Raw genomic sequence first — 21,091 nt, forward strand, 5'->3', positions numbered from 1 at the left:
GGTGATTCTCTTCACGTCACTCAATGCGCCTCATGGAGGTTCAGGGCTGGGATCTCCACCTCCTGCCTGTCCACTATCCCTGCCACTGTCCCCTCCGCACGTGCATGTATAGGCCTCAGGGTGGGGCACCAACTGAGTTCTTGCCCTGGGTGTTTGAAGGAGGACAGGCTAGGAAATAAAACATCCAACCAGTAAGCTTTAGACAATTCTTTCTTTTTAATTTGGAAGAGAAGGGGTTTCAGACCCAGACTATAGGTGGTGGGCAAGGTGGACACACACCAGAAAGGCGAAGCCTGACATCTTGAGTTTGTCTTTAGGCGCACTGACTCCTTGTGCGGGAGGGGCAGGTTCTGGCGAGACATCTGGCGAGTCCTCGTAATTCTGGGTCATGAACTGGGTTCTTGCTTCAGGGTTAGTCAGTTGGAAGCGAATCAGAAATTGTTCCAGTCCCCAAAAGCCTGGGAGGACAAACAGACCACAGGGAGGCAATGATTGAGAACCGTGGACTTGAGAGCTGTCAGGGGTGAGAGGGAGGCCCGCTCTGGGGGAGTGGAGACAGCAGGAGGTGGCCTTGGCCATTGGTCTGAGTACCTGGGGGTGCCCCTGGCTCCTCGCTGCAGGACACCCCTAAATGTTAGCAGAGCACCTAGGAAGGGGCTGCTCCCCAGAAAGCATTGGGGATGAGAATCTGGTCAGAGTCAAGTGCAGCCTTTGGTCCGTCCCCAGTGCCCTTTGTTTAGCATAACTCTGCTGCCTCGTTCACATGCAGAAAGGAAACTCCCAAGCAGGTTGTCAGCACCCTTCCCCACCCGCCCTGCAGGCTCTCTTGACCCCATGACTGAAGCCTTAAAGCTTCTTTCCTTCACACCTGGTCACCCCAGCTGCTGGGGTTGAGATTGACAGAAGTGCCGGCGCCATTCATTTAATCTCCTCCCCAGAACCCCAACCACCTTAGAGACTGTGCAACGGGTTTCTTTCCTGGCTGTGGCAGAAGTCAAGGGGCAAAGGGTACGGGCAGGACCCCTTCTCTCTGTTCCTGAACACCTGGATCCTGGAGGGGAGCTGCGTGTGGGTGAGACGCCCCCAGGTTGGGGCCTGGAGAAGCCCAGTCTGTGCCCAGGTCAGAGGGGCCCCCCTCAAGCTGAGAAAACACAGGGGCATCGAGGGAGGTGCATCTTCTGGGACAAGTGTGAACAGGCCCAGTAACCGGGCAGGGAGGACACGGCCCCGGGCACTGGGGAGAGGCCGAGGGAAGTGGTCAGAGGCATATTCCCACACTCTCGTTTCTCAAACTTGGTGCCTCAGGAACCCTTGTCAGCTGGTTGCCAGAGAAAATACAGGACACTCAGTTCAATTGACATTTCAGGTAAACAACAAATAATTTGATAGTGTATGTTTCACATACTGCATGGAACATACTTATAGTAAAAAATTATTCCTTGTTCACCTAAAATTCAAATTGAACTGGGCTTCCTGTATTTTCTTCTTCTCTCTTTCTTTCAATCCTCACCTGAGGATATGTTTTTATTGATGAGACAGAGACAGAGAGACAGAGAGAGAGAGAGAGAGAGAGAGAGAGAGAGAGAGAGAGAGAGAGAGAGATTCCGTGATTGGTTGCCTGCCTAACATATTCAATCCCTGACCAGGGATTGAACCTACAACCGAGGTATGTGCCATGACCAGAAATCGAACCATAACCTTTTGGTGGATGGGACAATTCTCCAACTGAGCCATCAGGCCAGGGCTTTCTTTCCTTTTCTTTTTTTCTTATTTTGCTAAATTCAGTAACCTTCCCTGGGGGGAGTGCTGCGGGAGAACCTTGTCCAGAACAGAGCTAGGCAGTGGCAGGTATGACCTGGACCACTGGAGGACAGAAATGCCCAGAGAGAACAAGGAGAGTGGCTGGCATCCTGGAATAACTCTCAGAGTTGCCCACTTACCCACCTGTGGCTCTCTGTCAGCACCCACCACCTGTTAATGTTCCATACTCCACCTGCCTTCCCTCCCTGCAGGGGCTGTTTGCATTTCAAAGATGTTCTCAAGGGGAGGACATTTTTTATCCAAATAAACAAAATAATAATAATGCCAAAAAAAAGGTAAAACACTGATGCAGTTTTTTTCTTTTTTTAAAAAAAAATGTTTTTATTGATTTTAGAGAGAAAGGAACATTGATTGGTTACCTCCCATATGCACCCTGACCAGGGATCAAACCCACAATCTGGGAATCAAACTGGAGACACTCAACTCACTGAACCACACCGGCCAGGGCTGACAGAGTGCTTTCTATGTGCTAGGCACAGTTCTAGGAACTCCATGCATATTCATTCAATTAATCTTCACAGGGAGACCATTTTTATCCCTAGTGCATAGATGGAGTTCTGGTGAGGTTGCTTCTTAGTGGTAAAAGGAAAAAAGGCCTCTTTGGGATCATCCAAATTTTATCGGGCTCAGTGACTGAGTGTTCAGATTGGGCTGGAGAGCAGCGGTTTCAGGAGTTCCTTTGGGGCGAGGGTGGCCGGGCCCCGGAGACAGCCTCTCCTATCTGCTGGGCTGCCGCTGGGCTGAGAGGTGTGTACCTGACGCTGTGGGTCTTCCACTGGGAGGCCTGGCCAGGCCTTCACACGCAGGGAGCCTGGCTGGCTGGAAAAATACTGTGGCTCATGACCCTATGTGCATGTGTGTGCACACGTGTGCACATGTGTGGATGCATGTGTGTGTGCATGTTCATGCCAGGGGAAGGGCTTTGGGTGAACTGGTGTGTGGCAGGCATGGGGACCAGCGGGCCTTCCCCACTGAGAAGGGCAGGAAGGAACCTGGGTGGCAGGAGGGAATTGAAACCCATCACGAGATCAGGGCAATGGCAGAAAGAAATCCCCTGTGCCCTGAGGGAGACCTGGCTTCCCGCTCCGGCCGTGCGCCCTCCCCCTAGCTCACATGGCTTCCCCAATGGAGCTTGCAGGGCCCTGGCAGCCTCGCAGCTCCTTCCTTGTCCTGCTTCCAACAAGCCTGTGGTCTTGAGCTTCGTGGGCAGCTCCTCAGACCTGCCCTCTGTCCCTCAGGTGGCTGCTGGCCTCCCGCTGCCTCCTCCCCTGGCTTGGCGGTGACTCCTTACACCCCCATTTCCTGCCACAAAGGGCAAGAGGAACTGACCCCGTGCAAGTTGTAGAAGGCATGGGGGTGAGTCAGGCCCTCAGGGGTGTGTGGGGAGTGACTGGGAGCTTGCGGGCTGTGGCTTCCATGGTCAGCCCATGGAGGAAAGCCCCATCCTGTATGGCACTGCTTGTCCGGGGCTGCAGGGGCCACTGCCACGCAGGAAGAGTGCTGCTGTCTGAGGTCTGGCCACTGGTGTGCCTTGGGTCCACCCAGGATGGGCTCTTCCTGTGACGGGTCATGAGGGGGGCGCGGGGCGGGGGGCGGGGGGAGTGCCCTTCAGAGGCCTGCCTTCCCTTCGGCTACAGGGAGAAAGAGCCAGGGTGTCTGATGTCTGTCTCCTGAGCCACCCAGGGACTGGAACACAGAGGTCTGGTCTCCTTAGGGCGGGGCTGCCACATATGAGGAGCAGGTGGGTCCCTACACAACCTTAGGGAGCATCGTTTCCGTCTTGCAGAATCAGACTCAAGCATCGTCTTACCTACTGGTTTTAGAGAGACAGAAACATTTATCCAGGCCCATTCTGGCCTCTGATGAGTTGCTAAGACAGTTAGCACTGGACTAATAAGCTAGACCGTCGAAGGGTGGCCTTGGCCAGCAGCTCAAAGTGCCCCCCTCCCCCAATTTCAGCTGATGAGACCCCACCCATATCAGGCCCGCCTCCCCCCCCCCCCCCCCCCGAGTCTCTCTAGCAGGCCCACTCTTAAATATATATATATATATATATATATATATATATATATATATATATATATATATATATTTTTTTTTTTTTTTTTTTTTTTTTTAAATTGATTTTTTACTGAGAGGAAGAGAGAGGGATTGAGAGTTAGAAACATCCCCCTACTGGGGATGTGCCCGCAACAGGGTACATGCCTTTGACCAGAATTGAACCTGGGACCTTTCAGTCTGCAGGCCATTGCTCTATCTATCCACTGAGCCAAACCGGTTTCGGCCAGCAGGCCCACTCTTAAGACTTCCCAACAGCATAGGAAAAAGTGTTCCCTGCGGGCCCTTGCTCTAGCCAAAGGACATTCCCCACCTGACCTGTCATTTAGTCCTTAGTAGGCCATCAAGTGTCCCCCTCTCAGCCTGGGAAGAGGGGGCTGGGAGGCAGGCCCCCATGCAGGCTGTAGAGCAGCAGGCAGGGTACTGAGTCTTGGGGTCCCCTCCTCTGAACCAGCATGTGAGCTGCCTGAGCCTTTGCTGGGACCCGGGGTGCCTGGCTCAGAGCCGCCCCGTCTCCACAGATGGGTGAGCTGTGTCTAACCAAGGTGGCCTGCCCTTACTCTCCCCCTCGGCTTTCAGTCAAGGGAAAACACAAAACATGACCGCCAGCCTGGTAACCGCCTCCCTCGGCGCAGATTCGCCCGCAATTTGTCTGGCTCTCCGCGGGGCTGGCCGTGGTGATGGGAGCGCTGATCCTTTCTGCCGAGATTAATGATGTCCTGGCGGTGGGGGCGGGAGGCCTGAGCCTTTTATTTTCGTGCTGTTAAATGACATCCGGAGACTTCCACTCGGGAGCTGAGAGGCCCGTGTTCCACCGCATCCAATTACTCCCGGGGAATATTTGCTGAGTGCTGATCATGCGGGCTCGAGAGGCTCAGGGCAGAGGGGACTGCTCTGACTTTGGCGGGAGTGAGGGGGTGGGGATGCCGGGGGGTGGGGGTGGGGGAGTTCCTGAGTGGGGAGGGGTGACCCGGCTCCTCTGGAGAACTGCAGTTCCTAGTGACCAGTAAGTGGACCCCCCTCCTCTCTGGTCCCTGTGGCTGGTGGCGGTGGGCAGGGGGTGAGAGGAGTGGAGGCTTGTGGCTGTGAGTTTTGCTCCCAGTTGTCAATTCCAGGATCTGGTGGTAGTGTTGGCCAGCGGGAATGTGGGGCAAAATTTGGCGCTGTTTCTCCTGAGGACGATGTGTTCGATATCGCTGTGGGTGGTTGATGTCTGGCTCAACGGCAGCCCGTGTCTCGATGAGGGCTGTGCGGGCCCTGTGGAGGGTGCAGGGTTCCCGGCCAGTGTGCCTGCCCCAGGGCTGCCCAGGATGGCCCCAACTGAGGTGCTGCCAGGTCCCCAGTCCTACCAGCTCTGCCAGGTGGGCAGGGCCCTTTGGAGCAGAAGAGGGCTGCCCCACACAAGCCCACACGGTGACTCAGGGGCTGGCCCCGGGGGCTTCTGGGGCCCGGCCAGGTGAACCGCCATGGGAGGCCATGGCGGGGAGTGGGGGCTGTTTTGCAGCGGGCCATGTGTGTGTTTGTGTCTGTCTGTGTGTGTGTTTGTGGCTGGGCTCCAGGCAGGCCCCCTTCCCTCCAGCTTTGCCTGCCCCGGCTGCTTCCCCCTCACTGTGCAGGCCTTTGTCCCTCCACACCGAGGCCACCTCCTGGCCTGGAGCTCTGCTGCCTTCATGCCCTCGGTCTGTGCTGTCAGGCATTTCCACGTAGCATCCCTCGTCTGAGTCACCCACGGCCTCCCAGTGGCCTTTAGGTGCCACAAGCAAGGCTTAAACTCTGCTGAGAGGCAAGTCTACTGTCCCTCCTCCTCTGACCCTGTGGGTGGGGGGCTCCCCTAAGCTGATTATATCAACCACCTGAGGTGCTGGAGAGCAGATTATGGCTGACTAGTCCAGAACCCAGACTCCGTCTCTGCCCCTCGCATCCCATTTTACTGGGAGCAGTCTCTGCAGGCCCCGGGGCTGCCCCTGGGAGGTGGTGACCGGAGCCTGGCATGGCCCATTAGCTCTCCTGGTGTGGACACACCGTCCCTGGCTCATGGCCTTGTAGAGGCTTCCAGAATGAGCTGTGGGAGGAGATTTCCCTGGCTCAGTTGCCAGAGGAGCGTGAGGCTGGCTCGGAACACCTCTGGGTGAGGTGTGTCCTGGCGCAGACCATAGTTCCACATGGCATTCAGCCACAAGGAAGGGGCTCGTGGGCCCGCTGCCTTGGGCGGCCGCTGCTGCTGGCCGAGGGTGCCGAGGGCAGGCAATTAGATTGGCTCCATGTCTGTCCCCACATCAGGGCCCAAGAGTCTGATGGTGCGGGTGGCAGGAGTGGGGATGATGGGCGAGTTGGTGACAGGTGCAAAGAGCTTTGTTCTAAAAGGCAGAAGAAAATTAACTTGCTATCCACAGAGGACCCTGGATCAACCAAGCCACCCACTGTCCTGGGCTTTGTTTCCGGTGTTGGGACAGGGAGGATGCGGATGTTGAAACTGTCCCTGGTGGGCCTGGTGCTCACAGAGGTGGCTGTCTCTCCAGGCTTTAGAGGAAGTTGACGGTGAGGTGTGCTGGGGAACATGGGGGTGTGAGAATGGGCGGGCCCGTGTGCTCCAGGCGTGTGAATGCGCTTACGTGGGTGTATCCTATACAAAAACACGCTCATTGACTGAACGTCCGCAGAGGGCTGAGCACAAGGACAGGTGGTAAGAGGGAGACAGAGACAGAAGTGAGCTCTTCCCTCGAGGAATTTACAGTCCCGTGATGGAAGTGGGGCCCATACGAATAAAAACGATTGAGCAACCCAAGAGATCAAAGCAGGTGACTAAAGAAGTGCAACAGAATGTTACGTGAGTGTCTCAGAGGAGCAGGAGAGGGCGGGTGGGGTCAGCTGAGGGGAGACAGGCCGAGGTCATGCCAACTCCAGACCTGGGGAGGTGAACTGTGCCTTTGCAGCACACGTCAGTGACACTGGGCTGCTCTGTCAGGGGCACCCGTTTGGGCTCCGTGAGCTTAAGCGCTGTCCTCTATTGGGAATGTGGTCGAGCCTGAGCCATGTGAATGTCCCTCCTCTCTCTGTGCTACCCTGGGTGACACACACATCCATGTGGCCCACGGCTCCTGCAACGGTGCCTCGAACGTGCCCGCGGCTCCTGGCATTGCTGGGATGAACATGGAGGTCTTTTCGGATCAAGCAAAGCATGGTGGGGGGAATGGCGGGCACAGGGAGGAGCTGTGGACAGGCAGGGGAGGGAGGTGGGGAGGATCAGGTGATCTTGCTTCATAAACCAGAAGCAAGATCACTCCGAATCCCCTTCTAGGGCTCTTGCTGTGGTGCTAGCAGCCCCGTCTCTGATCGAAGGCCTCCTCTGAGCAGCGTGTGTGTGTGTGTGTGTGTGTGTGGGGGGGGGGGGGGGTGAGGGTGTGGAGGGGGGCGTTGGGTGAGTCAGGCCTGACCCCTGCTCCCTGCATCTGTCTAGCAGAACTTGGACAAGGTGAGAGTGTGGTAAGCTGGGAGCAAATCTGCCCAGGGTCACTCAGTGGTGACCCACTAGCCCAACCCCTTATGCTGATGATGTAGAAACTGAGTCTCAGGGATGTGAGGTGGCTTGTTCAAGATCACACGGGAGTGTGGGTGTCAACATCCCCATTTATTGGCCCCATGTGTGTTGTCTTGGAGTCACAGAACAAAGAGGAATCCTGGAGAGGGTTTCAGCCTTTGGATCTGAGTAATACCCCCCCCCCCCCCCCCGCCCCCATACAAGTTTAACTAGAGCCGTGGTCGGCAAACTGCGGCTCGCGAGCCACATGTGGCTATTTGGCCCCTTGAGTGTGGCTCTTCCACAAAATACCACGGCCTGGGCGAGTCCATTTTGAAGAAGTGGCGTTAGAAGAGGTTTAAGTTTAAAACATTTGGCTCTCAAAAGAAATTTTAAATCGTTGTACTGTTGATATTTGGCTCTGTTGACGAATGAGTTTGCCGACCACTGGCCTAGCATCATCTCACATGCCCTTCTCATCCTAAACCTGCTATTCATACCTAAATCCCAGGGAGGAAGCCACCCAACAGGACTGGGCCAAGTTCACCTGGCTCCTGTGGGCGGACCTTTCCCCTCCAGTCTGAGAAGCTGTTCCTGCCTGCTCCTCCAGGGGCCTCAGCGGCTGGTTCTACCACTCACACCCCAGGACACACGGCTCCCTCCGCAGATACCTTCCCAGGGAAAGAAAACCAGAGCAAGGGGAGCCCCAGGGCCCGTGCCCATTGGCAGGGCTTCATGTCCTGGCCTCTCAAGGGCTGGTCCCGCCTGTGCAGGTGCTTCGGAGAGTGCCAGGCCCTGAGGAGTCCCCACGTCGCGCAAGGGCTGCTCCTGCCAGTGGAGCAGGTCCAACGACCCCAGGCCCCTCTTTGCAATCACACATCTCCGTGGCCCTGGAGCCCCCCCGCTCTCTTCCTCTGGCCGGTTGTACCCACTCCGGGATTCAAACCTCCTTCTTTCCCAGGGCCCAGCCCAGGCCCTCCCTGGTCCTCAGGGCCTCAAGGCCACATAGATTTGTAGATCATCTAGATCCAGATGAGGAAACTGAGGCTCACAGAGAGGTTAGCTGACTTGCTCAAAAGTCAAATCACCCGTTAGAGACTGAGATCGAGATCTCCTCCCCTGCAGCGAGGTCCTTCGGCCCCCTTCCTGGCTGAAGAGGGCATGTGTCCGGCAGGGAAGGGGGTCCCAGGAAGGGCCAATCCCTAAGTCTACACACCAACCGCCAGGCACACACAATTAACGGCTTAATTACAGGCTGCCCTGCATTGTGAGGTATTTCCAACGTTGGCTGTCAGGCTTTTGAGGGCAGGGGCCGTTCTCAGTGCCATCTTGTGTTCTCTGGGCCCTTGGCACAACGCGGGGCCCGTGGACGGCACCACACGGCGGGGCTTTATTTGGGAGGATGATCTCCCGCCTCCGTATCTGGCGGCAAACGAGGCAGCAGGGAAGCCAGCGGTGCTCTGTCCCAATGTGAGCCCGGCTCTGAGCGCTCATGTAGAGGAAAGGTGGGCGGTGGCAAGGGGCACCAGAAACCCTGGCTCTGGCAAAGACCCAAAGGGACTAATACTGCGTCTCAGGCCTGGTAGGCTTCCAGCATCCCTGCCTGCTTCCTTTCAGAGGAAGGGCCCATGGGCTGCTGTGTTCTTTCTTTCTTTCTCTTCTTTCTTTCTTTCTTTCTTTCTTTCTTTCTTTCTTTCTTTCTTTCTTTCTTTCTTTCTTTCTTAAAACATATTTTATTGATTTTTTAACAGATAGGAAGGGAGAGAGATAAAGTTAGAAACATCGATCAGCTGCCTCCTGCACACTCCCCACTGTGGATGTCCTTGCAATAGAGGTACATGCCCTTGACTGGAATCGAACCTGGGACCCTTCAGTCCGCAGGTTGATGCTCTATCCACTGAGCCAAACCGGTTAGGGCTTGTGGTGTTTTCTGGAGAGTGGGCTGGGCTCAAACCTCAGGACCCACCGTGGCAGGGGCAGGGGAGAGGGTTGGGCACACACCCTTCCTCCCTTGCCCTCTTCACGGCTCCTCCTGGCATCGCCTAATGCTCTCTCCTGCCCCCTCTGTCCGGCCCGCAGAAAGCACGTGGTCCAAGGGAGGCCCCTTCAGGGGACAGTCTGAGCCTTGTCCGGCCCAGGGCACTGCCCTGGGGCCCTGAGGGCTAACACAGGACCCACAGGCCCTGCCTTCCTTCAGGGGACTCCCTTGTGTGAGGGAGCAAGGCGGGCTCAGGTGCTAGTTCCCAGCCCCAGAAACCAGGAGGAAGGGGCTTCGTGACGGCTCAGGTGAGGCAGGGGTCCAGGGACAGGGAGAAATGGAGCTTGGCCCGGGGAAGACGCGTTTCTTTCTTTGTAGCCAAACTTCAAAGTGTGCCTTTGGGAAAGCTCTCGAAACAGATGTACAGATTGGCGAGGAGCTGAGGGCACCCGAGGAGGGTTCACCGGTGCAAAGGTTGCACCGGTGCGGCTCCCAGGGCGGCTGGGGCCTCCGGTGATTGGCGGCCTCGGCTCAGCGCATCTCAGCGCAGGGCTCCACCGCTCATCCAGGGCCTCTCTGGGCTCGGTCTCTGGGCCCCGGGCGGCAGGTTTGTTACAGTGTCGTCGCCGGCTTCCCAGTGGGTGGAGGTTGCTCAGGGTCACTGGGTGAGAGGAAATGGCTGACGACGCCCACTCACCCTCCTGCCAGCCTGGGGGATGTGCTCTCTGTACTCTCAGCCTGGCACTTGTGTGTTCACATTAGCTGCCCTTCCCTAAGATGGGGGCGGTGGTAGACGAACAGGAATTGTCTCGAGTCCCATTCTCCTGAGGAGAAATGGAAGGCCAGGAGAGGGGCTGTGGCTCCCACAGGGTCCGCTGGATCTCCTGGGGCACTGGAGTGGCCAGGTGGCCATGGCTCTCCCTGCCCTCTGCTTTGGAGGAGGAGCGAGGCCGGGCAGGCTGGGTTAGCCATTAGGAAGCTACGGGGTGGGTGGGTGGGGTAGTTCTCTCCAGAATGCCAGGAGGGCTGCTCGGAAAGCTGGTGGAGGGGCCATGGCTGGGGAAGCCTCTGCCCCACCACTGAGATGGCACCAGGCAGACAGAGCAATTAAAAGCCAATGAAGACAGACCGGCAGGATGGCATTCCAGGGCCCTCTTGCCCAGATCAGACTCAATTACAGGGTACAATTACCTGCGAAGTGTTGTGGGGTAGCTGCCTGCACATGCCATTCAAGGCTGCGGGGGAGATGCTTCTCTCCCGGGCTCCAGTTACTCCCCTTGAGATCCTACCTAATAGATTCCCCTTACCTGCCTCCCCCCACCCCCCCACCCACCCCCATCCAGCTAACGCCACCATCTTGGTCTATGGGACTTATTTCTGTGGAGAGACTACGTCTGACACCAGCGTTTCCTTTAGGTTCACTGATTCCAGTTCACTCCCAAGGAACACCACCCTTCGGCCTTAGCCTTCAAGGTTCATGCCTAGAGAGGTCAAGGTGCTGACTTCCCCATCAACGGAGTATCTGGTCCATCCCAGAATTCACGCTGGCTTTGAAGGGTGGAGGAAGCCTTACCTCGCGCTGCGCTTTCTTGCGGAAGGAGAGAGATGGCCTTGCCGTCCTGGAGAAAGACGCTGAACTGGTAGCGATGGAAGCCAGTTTGGGGAGGTGGGGTCGGAGGCTCGTAGGCTGTGGGCAGAGAAGGGAGAGAGGGTGGGTCCCACAGGACCCAGGAGCTCCTGGGTGCTCTGGGCCCGAGGAAAAGAGAATCATTTGTGCCTTTCCTGGTCCCAGCTGACCCTCCTGGGGTCCCAGGTGGGGGCTTACCCATTGCGCACCATTAGGCTTGTCTTTGTCAGGATCTCATCCTCAGAAGCTTCATTTAAGAAGCACATTTTGGGGGATGTGGGGGCGGGGAGGGGGAAGAGGTGTGGTAGTTTGAAGATTTTGGGTGCTGGTGGGCACCTGGGCCTTTCTGGGCCAGTGGCTGTCATCTTTTTTTTTTTTTGCTTTAGTCTATCCTGATAGATTTCCTGCCTCCAAAGAAACCCATCTTCCTCTGAGTACACTTGGCAGTGGATTTTTATTTATTTTTGCAGCATTTCCTTATGAACTCAATCCCCAAAGAAGTCAATTTCTTGGCTGGATCCGGAGGATCTGGAAGTGGTTACGGGGGTGGGTGGGACTCAGTTCAAAGGTTTGATCATGGAAGCCGTAGGCCCCAAGGCAATGGGAACCAACTCAGGCTCTTCCGGGGGAGAAGGCCAGCGCCCTCGCTTTCGTCCCCTGCACGGGAGGCAGATCTTTCCCGGGAGGACAGCAGAGGGAGGGGGCATCTTTTATCCTTCCCCCAAGACTGTTCAGGCTCCAGCAGGGCCTCCTCCCAAACATGCTGAGCCTCTGCCTCTTCCCCTCGCTCTCTTCCTCTCCCTCTCCTGGGAGCCGAGAACTTCCCTGGGGGTGGGTGTTAGCAATGAAGATGCTGGTGGGAGGGAGTGTGGGTATGTTATGGCCACCTCCCTCTCCTGAGCATTAGACAAGGGCCGCTTGCTGCGTGGAGCTGTTGGAGTGTTCCTCGCGATGCACTTCCGGCCAGGGCCTCCAGCTTGCCCGCAGCCAGGGGATTTCCTGACTATTCATCTCTCCCTGCGTTTTTGGATTGCATCAGATATATGTGTGTGTGTGTGTGTGTGTGTGTGTGTGTGTGTGTTCAGAGTGAGAACGGCACAGGGTGTTCCAGGAGCCATGAGGGTTTGTATACGCGGGGCAGGGGCAGGGGCAGGGGCAGGTGTTGGAGTAGCCAGTGAGCACGTGTGCTGAGGCTGTTTTGAAGGGTGTCTGCCAGTGTCGGTGCAAATGTGAGCAAGTCAGTTTTTTGTTTTTTGTTTTTTCCCCCCACACACATGGCCAGTGCTGAGAGACTTCTGAGCATGGGTGAGGGCTGCAATGTGTCTTTGCCTGCGTGGTGTGTGGAGGGTGGAGGTGGCCGGGCTGGCTTTTGGCGAGGAAGGTGGGTGTGAGGGTGGCCGAGTGAACCTGAGGGTGGGTATACCCCATGCTGCCAGAGACTGGTGGCCATGATTCCCAGTGGGTAAGGCGGGAGTTGTCACTTGCTGGTTCTATGCAGCTGGGAGTTAGCCTCAGGGGAGATGGAGCCGGAATCTCTTCACTAGGGAGCTTTCCTGAAGATCTCCCTCGGAAAGGAGAGGCGAAAGCAGAGGCGAAAGCAGAGATGAGAGCCATGACGGGGAAGGGAGGGCACACAGGTTCGGCCACTTCTCAGGGCCAGGCCCTGGCCAAGTGCCTCCCTTGTAACATCTCTTTAACCCTCCCTACACCCTGGTCGGGTGGGTGTCTTTGCCACGTTCTGGGTGAGGTAACCGAGGCGCTGAGAAGTGAAGCCCGGCCGACAGTGAGGGGTGGGGCTGGGGCTGGAATCTAGGCCTTCCTGGTGCCTGAACCGAGTTGGTTTCCAAAACCATGTGGCTCTGTTGGTCGTTTTGCTAAGCCCTTTGCCAGAGGCCAGCTTACCCCTGGGCATTCCCTGTAAGTCAGTGGAGGGCCTGCTCTTGCAGCCGGGATCTGAGAGGGAGGGGGACCTGGCGGGGAGGATGGGGTGAGAAGAGGAGGGCCTCAGAGAAGAGGGAAGTCCACGCAGCCACGTGCAACCATGTCAGTGGGGCCGGGAGCAGGAAAGAGGAGAGGCAGGCGGAGGGAAGAGCCGTCTGGGTGTTCTCCCGGAGGCCCCCGCATTGATACTGGCTCCTCACGCCAGCTGTGGGACACGGGGCAGGTGGGTCTGTGCCTCAGTGTCACTCTCTTTAAAATGGAGATATGGATGGCAGCGACTTGAAAAGGAAATTGTGAAGATTAAATCAGAGCGTACACACAAACGCTTGGATCAGTGCTTTCTTTGTACCCTGTGAAGCATCAACACAGAGTTGTACTGTTATCTGGCCATCATCATTGCCCTGGCTGCTGGGGTTGGGGGGAGAGGGGAGGTGGTAGGGTCTTACTCACTTGTTAACTCCTGGCCCTTTACCGTTCCTTTCTTCAAGTCAGCGCCCTGAAACAAGAGACAGGCACGGGTGTGGGTTACTCCTGGGGCAGCAGGAGGCCATGCCATCACCCTCAGTCCCAGTGGGCTCTGCTGAGCTTTCTCTCAGGGGTGGGGGTGGGCTGGGGGTGGGATGGAGGAGGATGAAGGTCCATGGCTGTTTCGGGGAGACGTTGCCAGAATGAGCCGTGGGATTTAGAATGGTGCCTCTGGGGAACTGGGAAGAGGGGGCAGACAGACCAGCTGAGGATGGCCTGGTGGTGAGGGGTGGACCCCTGATCTCTGGAGAGACCTGGAAGGACACTTCCGGATGGGCTGCCCCCCTCTTGCCATCTGTGCCCCCAGACTGGGCACAGGGCACACTGTCAGCTTGTGCAGTCCGGCCAGGTCTGAGGCAGGGGCTGACAGGGCCCAGAGGCTCGCTAGGCCAGACCATCCTTCGGGATGGCGTTGGGCCTCGGAACAGGAGGCCAGTGACGGCCTGAACCACCAGGAAGGGGAGGAGGAGGCCTGGCCCGAGGCAGCCTCTTCCCTAGCCTCCACCGAGCTCAGCCCGTACTGTCCAGGAAGAGTCTGTGGCTGCTGGGGCTGCCTCAGTTTCCCTCCTTTCTTTCCTTCCCCTCCCCTCTCCCCTCCGCTCAGTGTCTGTGGGATAATGAGGCGATCCCGGGGGCGGGTGCTAATTACTGTTTGTGCAGGCCTGGGAGATGCTCAGATGAAAGGGACTGGAGCCGGGCGCCTGGGTCCGTGCCACCGCTCGGGGCCTCGGGCCATGCCAGGGAGCCCCGCGGCCCCGAGGTGTGGGGTTTTATAGCCTTAATGATAGTGATTAGCGAGGCTCTTCGTGGGCTCTGCCAACACCTAACTGTGCCCTGGACACCTTTCCACCGGGCCCTTCCTGGTGCAGCCCCTGCTCCTCCCTGGGTGGTGGTGGAGGTGGGGGACGGAGGTGCTCAGGGTGGTGGTGGGGGGATGGGGGAGAGCAGTAGGGGGCGCCAAGGGGGAGTGTGAGATTCCCCCTCAGTTCTCTGTGGGGACATCTCAGGGTCAGCTCAGTGACCCAACCCCTGGTGCGGTTTGCTTCCTTCAAAACGAAAGCCCCGCCCCCTATTCTAGAGACCCCCGGTCTCCTCTCCCTTCGGCTGCAGCTTGCCCACCAACTGTTCTCACTCTGGACCTCCTTTGGGCTGGGTGTCCCTTGGGTGGCAAAAGGGCAGGAGACCATAGAGGGACGGACCCCTTCACCTTTGGCCCCTTCCCGCTTTGCTATCATCACCCCATGCAGGTGAGATCTCTCTCCTTGGGCGTTTTCCACCTCCCTCACCCGAGTCCTGTCTGCTCAGGTGCATCCAGCAGCCTTCACATTCCATCCCTCAGCGCAGCTCAGCATGCTCTGCCCCTGCCTTGGCCCTCCCAGCTCAGCTCCCCGACCCCCTCAATATTGGGTCTTGCTTTATCCAGGGCTAGCGTGAGGCCCAGGTGTGGCCAGGGGCTGGGATGCCATGGGCAACAGGATGGAGGGACAGAGTGGGGAATGGAGGCTCCTCGATACCCATCTCTCCTAGGAAAGGAGCTGAGGCCTGAGGCCTAGCAGCCGCTCTCCTGAAATAGCTCTCTGGCCGCCCCAGCAAGATGGAGAGAAGGGGGCTGAGCCCAGGGAAGCCCGGCCGGCCAGGCCCAGCCCAGCTCCGAGCTCCCAGCCTCCCCCTCATTCCTTTCCAAGTCAGTCCAGCCAGCGGTTTGTTTAAATAAAACAATAGCAACCTAAGCTGGCTGTTTCTTTTCAATTCCCCACGGGCTTGGGTCCCACCCAGAGTCATAAACAGGCCTCTCTCTCCTCTGAGTGGAGCGGGAGAGCGGGGGTGGGGGCTGGGCCTGTAAGGTCAGGGAGTTAGTGTGCAGAGCAGGGTGGAAAGTCTGATCTGCAGCCCTGGTCAGGGTGGGAAGACTCTCCTCCCCTCCCTTTCCCTCTGGGGAGTCTTTTCTCATCAGCTGGGGCCAGCTCTTCAGACACACAAACCCTGGGACTTGTGTGAAGCCAGTGGCCTTTCCTGCCGCCTTCACTGGGCTTGCTGACCTAAGCTCGGCCGAGGCAGCTGCCAGGGGTGAGGGGGGAGGGTGGGAGGTGTATGTGTGGGGGCTGAGCAGAGAGCTTCAATCGCCTTCAGAGGCTTTTTGGGTCTTTCTGGAGCTTGGCCTATGGAAGGGGGAGCATGTGGTCAGTGTGGCTGGTATTTGCTCTCGTTGGTTTGAGCATCAGCTAAGCCCCCTTTTCCTCATTGTTCTGTTCTGGGGCTTAAAATATCCACCATAGTATCAACACTTTGGAGGAGCCCGAGGAAACCAAATTCAAAGGGTGAGAAAGTTGAGCCCCAAAGAGCTCAAACTCCTCCTCCAGAGCTGCGGGAGCAAATGGGAGAGTCCCAGAATGTTCTAGGAAGTAGGGGCCTTTGACCGTTTGACCTTTGAGACCCACTGGCTCAAGGTCTCATGCCTTTTGGCCTGCAGAGCTGTCCTGTGCTTTTGTTGTTGCTGTCTTTTAGTTTGCATCCTTGAGTATATGTGTGTGTGTATGTGTGTGTCTCTCTGTGTGTATGTGTGTGTCTCTCTCTCTCTCTCTGTGTCTGTGTGTGTGTCTGTGTGTGTCTCTGTGGGTATGCTTTTTCTATGCCATCATGACAATCCCATCACTTCTCTAAGAGTCTTTAAAAAAAACACAAAGCCATTATTAAAATACACAGATATTACCAGGAAGGCTGGGGTTATGGTGGAAGTGGTTGCCCCCGCATCTCTATGAAACACGAGCTCTCCTAAAGCATCTTCGTGGATCACAAGATCACATTTAGCCTGAGATCACCTTTGAGAGCTGGACCTCTCTGGGGAGGGAAGGAACGCGGGGGTGTTTCCAGAGGGCAGAGGGAGAAATCTATTCTTCAGAATGCTCCTCAGGGAGACAGGGCCGAGGGAAGTGCCCTGAGAGCTGAAGATGAGCCCAGCTTTTGAGGGACAGACCTCAGACCTGTTACGTCTGAGCAGAGAGGGGCTTTGGAACGAGAGCCTGCAGGAGGGGAGGGGCTGCTGAGAGCCCATCTTGCTGCCTGACCTGGACCCCGACCCCCACCCCAACCCCCAGGTATGCTGCTGCTCTTTAAGGTGGGCTCAGGGCAGACAAATCCTCTTAAAACAACTGACATTTTTCAAAAGCAACTTGTCTAAATGGTAACGTTGAAAAAAGGAAATAATTACAGAATTTGTAGAAATAGCTTTCTTTTAAAACGTATTTTTATTTATTTCAGAAAGGAAGAGAGAGAAACATCAATGACGAGAGAATCTTTGATCGGCTGCTTCCCCGCACCTACTGGGGATAGAACCCATAACCCAGGCATGTGCCCTGACCAGGAATTGGGACTGGAACAGTGACCTCTCGGTTCATAGGTGGACACTCAACCACTGAGCCACCCTGGCCTGGGGAAATAGTCAGCTCTCTGATCCTCAAGAGCACTGACTGCCCAGGATGGTTTTGCAGGCTCTCAGGACAGGCGCACTCCAGGTGTTTGGGCTCGGGAGTTGTCCTGGGCCCTCCTTAGGTGCCAGGGATGGAGAAGGCAACCCCTTTCCTTATCATGAGATTTTCTCTCCTGCTCTCTGATGCCTCAGAGCCCACTGCTGCTCCGTCAAGATGGCTGGGAACTGGCACGTGAGATGCTTAAGAAAGTTGGGGCTCAACCGATAGACATAGCAACTCCATCCTTGGACCAAGGTGATGCAGGCAGTCTTGCTCTGACTGACTTGTCTCAGGCCCAGTGAAGAGCACAGCGAAGGAGGCTGGGCACCTGCCCCACCACTATTACCTTACATTGGTAACGAGCGTTCAGTGTTTATCCTGAAAGCCACTGTCCAACCGCTGGCTCTCCCATGGGAAGGGCAGAGATCGGCCTCCCCATTCGACTGAAAGAAGCCAGAGAAGCTTCTCGAGGTCAGGGGCTGCACTCTGCCCATCTTTGTAGCCTGTAGGATGCTGTGCATGTAATCTGGATAGTAGGCAATAGTTGATGCCCTGGACCGTCCCCTGACCCTTGCCCTGGCAGCGCTTACCAGCTCCTCTTCCAACCTGCTTATCCTGGCCAGCCCGGGCCCCAGAGTTCCCTGAGAGGATTGGTCCCTGATATATTAAGCACTTGGAGAGCTACCAATAGATAAGCCAACGAGATAGAAGTCACTTCTATTTGTTGTTTCTTGTCCCTACAGGGCTAGCCAGACAGCTCCATTTTCTGAGAATTGAGTGTCCAGAGACGCCCCTCCCTCCCCAGGCCCGGGGCTGCTTTAGGTAAGGGCTCTTTGAGACACGGTGGCCGGATTTGTGCAGCCTGGTGGATGGGGAAGGGCCTGGATCAGCGGGAAGGTCGGCCCCGTTTCCTCATTTCGCTTCAATTACCTGCAAGCAGCTGGCCGCCCACCTGGGTGTTGGTGAAGGCCCCGGGTACTTGGGCTTGCTGACCCCCGAAGCGAAGGGTCAGCTGCACATTTCCCTGAGTTTGAGGGAGACGATTTAATCTCTTTATCCACCTCTTCTTCCCATCTGGACGGGAGGATTCAATCACTCTGGCCTGCCCGCAAACCCGCCAGAGTGGGCAGTTCCACTTTTTGATCTCTGGGTGTGTGTGTGTGTGGGGGTCATCAGAAGAGTCCTGAACTTGATAGGTGAGGTACGGAGAGAAGTCACGGAGATAAGGGAGAGTGGAGGGAGAAATGAGCAACACAGAGCACTTGGCGGTGGGGGTGGGGGGATGAAAAAAAAAGGGAAAAATAGAAACAAGAGTTCCAGGCTCTGTGACACTGGCACCGAATGAGAAAGCTCCTTGCTGTTTTTGCACAGCTGCCTGCAAGCTGCCAAGTGGCAAAGGAGCCAGCAAAAGGCACAGGATTGGAAAGTGCTACCCAGCAGTCTGTGTGTTCTGCAATTAACAAGGGCTAAGTGAGTGGAAGGCACTGACAGCTCTCCGGCTCAGGGAGCCCCAGGGGGCTAGCACCAGCCTGGAGAGGACCCAGCCTCAGAGAAGAGTGCCTGCTCCAAGGGAAAGGCTGTGATCAATTCATCCCATGGCCTGCCTTTTTTTTTTTTAGTCATTATTATTATTTTTTTGCCCCAGGGCCAGGAAAAGGAGGGCCAGCCGCTGCAGTGGGTGGAACGAAGTCCGTGGGAAGTGGTGAGAAGAAGGCACAGACCTGAGCCCTCCTGGGAGCCTCTAGACACCAGGATGTAGGACGGCCAATTTGTGCCCCAGTTTCCCCTCAAGAAGTGTTAGCATCAAAGACTGGATATGCCTCCTCCTGGCACCGTCGTGGGCAGTGGGGGCCAAAACCAGAGAATATTGATTTTAGAATACACCGACAACGGAGAGCTCACACCAGGAGATTCTGGTATTCTTGGCACCAGTTGGCAAATAGGACCTGTGCAATTCTGATCCCTAGTTTGGCGTCAGATCTACTTCTCTAGATCTCCGGATGCCAACATAGGATGGGGTGTGCTGTGGCTGAGGGGGAATGATCATGGCCACCCACGGGAGGGGCTTCACCACACTCCCTGAGACTGGGTGAAGAGGCATGATTTCCCAAGGTCCTCTGCCCCAGGCCACGTGGAAGCACATGTGTTCCCAAGTAAGTCATGCTGTCTTGCACCTGCGTGAATGTGATAGTATCTAGCAGCGACTTGGCCCCAAGGAATCATGGCTGGGGAGATGGGTCGATAAATGAAAATAAATGAATGAAAAGCTCTGTGTTGGAGAGAGAAATATGAATGAGACACAGTATATGGTATTGCGGATCTCAGGGTCTAGTAGGACAGTTAAACCGACAAAGAAATAATCGTCATAGGCTTAAATAACGGAAGTCTATATAGATCCACAGGTTGAGAACCGCTGCTGTAGAGCCTAAGACCATCGGAAAACACAGGTATTTACATGACGATCCATAACAGTAGCAAAATTACAGCGATGAAGTAGCAACGAAAATAATTTCATGGTTGGGGGTCACCACAACACGAGGAGCTGTATTAAAGGGCTGCGGCATTAGGAAGGTTGAGAGCCACTGCTATAGACAATGCTGGAGGAGCACAGAGGAAGGAAGTTGTAGCTGCATGGGGGAAGTAACCAGGGAAAGCTGTTGAGAGGAGGGGGTACATGCTACCTGGGCCTTGAAGGCTATGCAGGGGTTTTTCAGTTTTCCAGTGGACACGATAAGGGAGGGGAAGGGCAGCTTAAGTTGACACTGCATAAGCAATATATAAATATGTAAACAAGCCGTGAAAAAACAGTTGGGTCTGGAAGAAGCGCAAGATAAGGTTGGGGATGTGGACTGGGGTTGGGCTTGAACAGCAGGCAATGCTTATGACTTCTGAGAATCAAAGCTGTCAGCCACCTAAACCTTGGGACTATGGACCCTGGGCAAAACTGTCAACCATGTCCTAGGAGGGTCATCAGAAGGGGATGGTGGAGCTGCCTCTCTGGTCAAGAGAGGATCTGGGGGTGAACAGGATTTGGGACACTGCCTGTGTGGCAGGTCAGAGCTTGGTGGAGCTGAACCCCATCACCGTAGCCTCTCTCAGAGCAGGGGAGTCTATGGCCCCCCAACCCCCAAACTTCCCTCTTACAAACTGTAACTTTCCCCCCAGGTCATTCAAGTATGATGTGTTCACTGTAAAAAAATAATTAAAAAATGGGAAAATAAAACTAGGAGGAAAAAGGCTCCCCCGGACTATCCACATAGAGACGACTGCCTTAAGGACACGTGACTCTCTTCTATGCATTTGGGTCCCCAAGGTTCTGGTCACATAGGTGCCAGCTTCGAACCCAGCTCCCCTTCGAGCCTGCACTGGTTGGACTCCCCTCCGACCCCCTGTTTGGGGGAAACTTGCTCGAGTCACTTCCAGTTTCTGAAGCTCAGAGACTGGTTTGAATGTCAGGAGCCCACACCTCTTTGCCCCTTGCCTGTGGCAGGTCACCCATTCTCTGACTGTGGCTCTAAAGCTGAGTTAGGAGGAAGGTGGGATGTAGAAAAGGAATAAAGAACACAATGCATGGTCTTATTAAACCGGTTCCACTTAGAAGTAGACAAGAAATACTAAGATAGGTTGAGAGCAAGTATCATGAGTCGATAGCTAAGTATAATTATTATGCATCAATGTCAGTTTAGACTAAAGAGTGCCATTTCTAGGTACAAGGAACAAAAGCTGCAGCTTTTAGCATCAACAACAGTTTGCTGGAATGCCTCATGTACCTGGAATTCTGGAGGGAATTGGGTATTCTTCATAGGCACACTTCCCTGATCTCTTGATTCTTATACTTTCAGTTTCCCAACTCCTTTTATCTTAACTATTTTAAAAAAATTTATTAACATATTTTATTGATTTTTCACAGAGAGGAAGGGAGAGGGACAGAGAACTAGAAACATCGATGAGAGAGAAACATCAACCAGCTGCCTCTGCACACCCCCCACTGGGGATGTGCCCGCAACCAAGGTACATGCCCTTGACCAGAATTGAACCTGGGACCTTTCAGTCTGCAGACCGACGCTCTATCCACTGAGCCAAACCGGTTTCGGCTCTCTGAACTATTTTGGATAATGATTTTATAAAAACACGAGTCCCTGTCTTCTTAATCACAC

The 21,091-nt window shown here is 55.5% G+C and overlaps 1 protein-coding gene across 1 annotated transcript in view; it reads right to left on the reverse strand.

The window, feature by feature from the left end:
- Positions 1-238: 238 nt before the first annotated feature.
- The window catches only part of PEBP4 (phosphatidylethanolamine binding protein 4), a 96,851-nt gene continuing 75,998 nt past the window's right edge, over positions 239-21,091 (reverse strand). Inside the window, exons 2-4 of the mRNA XM_036450576.2 lie at positions 13,393-13,438; positions 10,948-11,061; positions 239-458 (exon numbers count right to left, since the gene is read on the reverse strand). Of these exons, the coding sequence (XP_036306469.2) occupies positions 250-458; positions 10,948-11,061; positions 13,393-13,438 (369 nt within the window). The 3' untranslated portion in view covers positions 239-249. The remainder of the gene's footprint in view (positions 459-10,947; positions 11,062-13,392; positions 13,439-21,091) is intronic.

The sequence above is a fragment of the Pipistrellus kuhlii genome, unplaced genomic scaffold, assembly GCF_014108245.1.
Source record: "Pipistrellus kuhlii isolate mPipKuh1 unplaced genomic scaffold, mPipKuh1.p scaffold_m20_p_21, whole genome shotgun sequence".
NCBI lineage: Eukaryota > Metazoa > Chordata > Mammalia > Chiroptera > Vespertilionidae > Pipistrellus > Pipistrellus kuhlii.